This window comes from Juglans regia, chromosome 1, assembly GCF_001411555.2.
Source record: "Juglans regia cultivar Chandler chromosome 1, Walnut 2.0, whole genome shotgun sequence".
In the NCBI taxonomy this organism is placed as follows: Eukaryota; Viridiplantae; Streptophyta; class Magnoliopsida; order Fagales; family Juglandaceae; genus Juglans; species Juglans regia.
The window spans coordinates 6,804,052-6,810,886 of NC_049901.1; the positions used below are offsets into that span (position 1 = coordinate 6,804,052).

The window sequence follows — 6,835 nt, forward strand, 5'->3', positions numbered from 1 at the left end:
TTCACTCTCTAAATATTATTTTATTATTTTTTCTCTCTCCGACCCTTTGATCTTTCTCAACAGCAACTCAAACAAAGAAATCAAAGAGGACCGAACAAAATTGATAATTACTTATTTAAAGCATATAAAAATAATAATAATTTTAGGAAAAAAAAAAGTATTTTATTATTATTTGACTCGAAAATGCATAATCTAATGTAAAAAAAAAATTTGGATATGCAAAATCAATTTCAAAAATATAATTTTATATATGCATATAAAAAAAATCAATATTAGTACTATTAAATTAAATCTTATCATATCAATTAAATAGAGTGTGTGGCGGTGTGCGTTGCCTACTGCCTTTTATATAAAAGAACTGTATATATAATAGGGCTAGGATAATATATTAAATCAACGTGGATAATATATTTAATAAAATATTTATATTATAATTTGTAATTGAAAGTTGAAACCTTTAGGGCTAGGATGTAAAAAAAAAACTCGCAATATTCCTATGATTTATATATTTTTAAATTGTGGGGTGTGTTGGACAAAAAATATTGTCGTGTTGACGGCCAGGGATCGACAAGAAAGCGTGTTGCACGGTGATCCCTTTTCTGTACGTAATTTAACTTTCGAAGGGTCAATAGCAGTAATGATCATTTTGAAGACCACAAAACTCATTTTTATTTGCAGACCTTCGGTCGTGAGTTTTATAAATATTTCAATTTTCAGGACTTTACTCTTGTCAAATAAATACCTTAAGATATCAACAACAGCACCCCGAATTTACCAGACCTCTACCAACTTTTGATTCTTAAATTAGCCTCTTGGCTATCAATTCATATCAATTTATCTTATAATAAAATTTATTTTTTTTTAATTTTTTTATAAAAAAAAATAAACTAATCTCAACCTATTTCGTATATTTTAACTTAAAAAATTAAACACATCTCAAATTTATAAAGTTAAACTCATTTCAATAAAATTCACAAAATATTAATATTCACAACTTAACTCAACTCATATTAACATCCAAACATTCTCTAAAACTTCATATATGGGCTCGTAGTAATTTGGGTTTAATTTCTATTCTTAAGATACTGGACTTTTTTTTTTTTTTGGTTTAGAAAGAAAATGATATCTCAATTTTATTGATAGCCCTCATTTATAACAGAAGAAAATCGTGGTTACAATCATAAACTTGGAGGTTTATAGATATTCAAGAAAGACCAAAGCTCAAGCCTCAAAAATCATAAACATGAAACCAAAATTACAAGATGTCAAAAACAACATTAAAAAGAAAAAAGAAAAAAAAAACCTATAAAAAAAGCCTACAAGTAAACACCAGCGCAAGCTGATAGTAAAGTAACAATAAAAACAGAAGCAAATAAAACATACTTCATTAAGATATTCTCCAATAAAAAAGATCAAATCTATCCATTCAAAAAAGACCTCTTAACTTACTGAATAAATAAACTCTATTTTCAGCTCAATCCACGTTCAAACTCTCAATTTCCTATTTTATAAAAATATCTACCACCGCATTATCTTCACCAAAATTACGACTCACACTATCCTCCTCCAAGCAATCAAGCATTATTAATCCCAAATCCAAACATTATTAATGGTTAGATCTGGAATATGCAGATTTGAATGGAAGAGTTAGGTCATAGGTGTAGACAGGCTGCTGCAGATTTTATCCAGAGAAATATTTCAGGCTTTGAAAAATGTTTATTTTTGATTTAGAAAACGACAACCTTAATAATTTGGGTACTGACATAGTTTTTCTTTTTTCCCCAATTGAAGAGAATATATCACTGTTAATAACATTTTGATTTTGCAGAGAATTATTATTATTATTATTAAATAGTAATATTCTTATTATTATTATTATTTAAAAACTCATTTTAAAAAATTAAATTCTTTTTTTTTAATTTATATTTCAGATTTTATTTCAAGATTGTGTAATAAAATGTTGGTAGGTTGATGAATCTCGACAACAGATTATCCACCCATTGCCTGCGGCCAGAAATAAACATGTCCCGAAAAGCAAACTAGGCCGTACTTCTGAATTCTTTTTCTGTATCGACTCGAGGCCGCCCCTAAAATAACTACTTTTTCGCCTGGAATTCTCGATTCTTGTTGGGTTTTTTCTTGGTGTAATGAATAACTTTTCGTCGGGGCTCTTTTTATGTTAACGTCAACGGACGCCATAACTCTGTAGAAACCCTAAAATTACTGCGTCATTGCCCTTTTTTTTTATATATATATATATTTGACATTAACCAATTCTGTAATTATCACCGAACCTTAAACAGGTTTTTGTCCTCATCATCATAATTTGCATTCATGTTTCAGTCAATTCGTATATATAAATATATGTACGTACAATTATTCAATACGCCATTGTCATTACGTGTAGTTTTATCTTTCTTTTTATCTATAAATGGAAGCCTAGCATCAAAATTCTGAGAGGTCATTAATACGCTTGGGTCTAAATTCCTGTTTTTGAAAATTAGAGTTTAGTGACTTTAGTCACTTTCCCCTCTTGGGTCTTGGAAAATTTGCCGTCGCGCTCTCAGATTGTACCAAAAAGCTCTCCAACTTGATTAAATTTGGTGCTTATCTTCGAAGAAAGAGTTGGCTTTGTGGGATTTTGTCGTCTGCGGAATTGGGTTCGAGGCAACTTCGTTCTTCAATTTAATAAAGCGAAGTTTTTGTGGATATTTGCTTTCAAATACTGTATATTATTCAGTTACTTGAGTTCCTAGCTTAATTTCGAGATTTCCGGTTCTGGGTGGTTTTCTTTATTTCTGCATGGTTAATTTGGAACCAATCGGCCAAGGGTCTGCCTTCTTTGGAACTCTGCAAAAAGTGGTTTTCCCAATTAGCTTTTAGGGAATTGGGTTTGAAATTCCGCTTGCTTTGGTCCTAGAAAGAGCCCGCTTCAGAATAATTGTGCTGAATCACAGTTGTTTGTATTGACGTTCTTCCATATTTTTAACAGGTTAGGAGTATTAAGTTTAAAAATTGTTTGAATTTATTTTAAAATTATAGAACTTGGAAGGTAATTTTCGGTTTGTATGTGCACAGTTGGGAAAATTTTCAGATACCAAAAGATGACGATTGGGAATATTTTACCTAAAAAGGAGAGGAAGTCACTAAAGGCCAAAGCAATTGTTGATGAGAAAGCCCCCTTGTTGCCTAAGATGCAAGAGGAAGATGTTCGGTTTGATGAGTTCAATGGTGCTTCCTTTACAGGGGCAGTGTTTAACTTATCTACCACAATTATCGGCGCCGGGATCATGGCGTTGCCTGCTACAATGAAAGTGCTGGGGCTTGGTCTTGGGATTGTCATGATAATCTTTACGGCGTTTTTAACCAATGCTTCAATCGAGATGCTGCTTAGGTTTAGCCGGGCAGGGAAGTTGTCTTCATATGGAGGTCTTATGGGGGACGCCTTTGGAAAATATGGGAAAACTTTGCTGCAGATATGTGTTATAATAAACAACATTGGCGTACTTATAGTATATATGATTATAATCGGTATGACTTAATTTGATTACTTGTTATTTGAAATCTCTGTTGCAATCTTCGCTTGTGTTTTTTATATCTGATCCAGGGAAGGTTTTGGTAGACTTTAGTTGCCGGCTTGTCTAGAGATATCATGGTATTCATGTGGAAGCTATAAATTTATTTGATGGATTTTGTATCCTTTACTTGAAGGCGATGTGCTTTCTGGAACATCTTCAAGTGGAGTTCACCATGCTGGTGTCCTTGAAGGATGGTTTGGAGACCACTGGTGGAATGGGCGTACCTTCATTCTCTTCGTCACGACGATCTGTATATTTGCTCCATTGGCATGCTTTAAGCGAATTGGTTAGTGTTATCCACTAATTTACAATGATTATGCTGTTATCTGAATTACTCTTTGGAGTTCTGAATTTTCGACCTCAAGTTGAACTTTAGTCAGATCTAGCAATCTCTAATGTATTATTGCTACTGTTGTGCTTGAACTATACTAGTAGATTATGTTTTAGTTAGTAAATAATTCATTACTATGTGCACATTATACCACAGCAATAATATATAATTGCAACAAAATAGATAAATTGGTTTATTGCTTCTTGAACTGCAGTGTTGTCTGGGTGATTTGAATATATGTATAATAAATTCAACTTTCTTTGGGAATTCTTTTCCTTTGAACTTTCACATCTCGTCTTGTGCACGTGAATCTCTATATTATTATCCCTTTAACAACCTTTGTTTAGCAGAAGATGGTGGCAGTACGAGAACTTTGATTTTCCTTTTTTTCTTTGGCCTTATTATGCCCAATGTGCGTTTTTGTGGAGATCTTTTATGACTTCTTTTTTTGGTGGCAGATTCGTTGAGATACACATCTGCATTATCAGTTGCCCTGGCAGTTGTGTTTCTTGTTATTACTGTTGGAATTTCAATCGTGAAATTGATAAGTGGAGGCATTATGATGCCTAGATTGCTACCTGATGTTACTGATCTGACGTCATTCTTCAAACTCTTCACTGTAGTCCCTGTTCTTGTCACTGCGTATATCTGCCACTATAATGGTATGCAATCTGCTTACTCATTTATATGTGTCTTATTTTCCTGCATCCTGGTGTTTCTGTCGGAATGGGATTAATGAGGTGTCTTAGGTTGATGAGATGAATAGACCCCCTGCCCCCCCAAAAACAATATCAACAAAGAAACAAATAAGGAATGAAAAAAAAAGAAAGAAAGAAAAGTATAACTCACTCAAACTTCACATTACATTCCATATTAGTACATTTAGCATATTGATAAGGAATGAATGTGGGAAGAATTCTGATCCACATCTTAGGGATTAACAACTGAATATTCTAGTTGTTCCGACCATTGTAGTTGAGAATCTACTCAGAACAATGGGTCTTAAATCTTAATTAGCACCCTTTTTACACAAACTGATCACCATAATTGACCCACCTTAAAAGAAAATTTGGTATAAATTTTGGTGCAATTGCATCATGATGCCTTTCCATTGCCTGGCATTCCCACGTCACATACCACTCAGTAGTCAATTGAACCAACAGTAAGTTGGGTTTACTTCAGGCATTGCTTCTGTGCCACTAGAACCCAGGATTGGAATAAGCTCTAGATATATTAAATGATGATTGATATGGAATGTTTCATTTTTTTCAGTTTTTCCTTATTTCAAATTGGAAGTTCATTATAACTTTCCTGGATACTTCATTTGCAGTTCACAGCATAGACAATGAACTTGAAGATTCTACACAGATAAAAGCAGTTGTGCAAACTTCACTTGCTCTGTGCTCCTCTGTGTACATAATGACAAGCTTTTTCGGGTTCCTTCTTTTTGGTGATGCAACTTTAGATGATGTGCTTGCCAACTTTGACACCAACCTTGGCATTCCTTACGGGTCCCTGCTTAATGATTCTGTCCGTGTTAGCTATGCTGCCCACCTTATGCTTGTATTTCCTGTTGTCTTCTTTCCATTGCGGCTCAACTTGGATGGCCTCCTCTTTCCCTCATCAAGACCATTGGTTCTAGACAATTGTAGGTTTGCATTGATCTCAATTGGGCTCATTGGTCTTATCTTCTTAGGTGCAAATTTCATACCCAGCATTTGGGATGCTTTCCAATTCACTGGAGCGACCGCTGCAGTCTGTCTTGGGTTCATTTTTCCTGCTGCCATTACTCTTAGGTGAGTTCTAACATATCACTGGACTTTCCAGAAAGCCAATGAGCTGTGGCTCTAATGGCACTTTCTCCCCATAAGAACAGGGTGGAAGGTAAACTGTTATTGGATGTGTGTGATTTGGCTATAAAAATAATGGAATTTGTACGAAAATCATGGTTTGTTCAAGGTGTTCATGGTTGATTAATTTGTGTGATCTCAGTCTTACGGAATAAAAATTCAAAAGAGGCCTTTTAAACGAAAGATGTATATACAGGATTGAGATTTCACGTGAAGGAAACATTTATACTTTTGATATGCTTAACGATGTACCACTGTGATGCTGCAGGTTCATTGACAGGGATAAATACTACTTACATTTAATTGATAATTAGAATCCTATGGTTACCTCTAGCATTGACACAAACAATGTTAGAGATGCATGAGGAGATTATTTTGATTATTTGGTAAATTATATATATATATATATTTGAGCTGGACCTCTAAAATCAGTTTTTGTTTTTGTTCTTTTCATTTTTATGGTCTTTTGAGTTATACAAGTTGTTTTTCCCTTGGTAATTCAGGGATCATCACAACATAGCAACTAAGAAGGACAAGATCTTGGCCATTTTTATGATAGTTCTTGCAGTCTTCTCCAACCTGGTGGCCATATATAGTGATGCCTATGCCTTGATAAAGAAGAGCCCATCTCCACATGAATGATCTCATATGTTACTCCTGGTCTGAAGAAATGCTCAAGCTGGAGGTATGGTCCTGCTTGCAAGAAGGTAACTTGCGGCTTGTTTATTCAGAGCCAATCAGAAATATCAGGAGTTGAACTATAGTTGTAGTAAAACAATCCACTGCTCACTGGACAAAGGTACTTTGATAAATAAGTGAATGAGGGTATATATGGATTTGAAATTTGTGTGCATTGTTGGCTTGCGTTGTGCTTGATATTGTCGTGTGGACGAATTAAGTTGTCGAAATGCAAATGTGTAATTTAGATTTGTCACTTGCAAAAGAACCACCTAAATTGCTTCATTAATAATAAAGATGCAGTAATTCCCCTCGAAAGTGTGGTACTAGGCTTCTATATGATGATAGATCACGTTTACTTGTAAGTAGTAATAGAAGTTTCCCTAGAGATGATGGAT

At 34.1% G+C, this 6,835-nt stretch overlaps 1 protein-coding gene across 1 annotated transcript; it reads left to right on the forward strand.

Moving 5' to 3' along the window:
* The first annotated feature begins 2,048 nt into the window (after positions 1 to 2,048).
* On the forward strand, positions 2,049 to 6,755 carry LOC108988175 (amino acid transporter AVT6A-like). The gene is made up of 6 exons (XM_018961323.2): positions 2,049 to 2,992; positions 3,079 to 3,531; positions 3,712 to 3,864; positions 4,368 to 4,571; positions 5,240 to 5,705; positions 6,263 to 6,755. Exons 2-6 carry the CDS (start codon positions 3,105 to 3,107, stop codon positions 6,399 to 6,401), a joined length of 1,389 nt encoding a protein of 462 aa, XP_018816868.1. The 5' UTR covers positions 2,049 to 2,992; positions 3,079 to 3,104; the 3' UTR covers positions 6,402 to 6,755.
* The last annotated feature ends 80 nt before the right edge of the window (positions 6,756 to 6,835 follow it).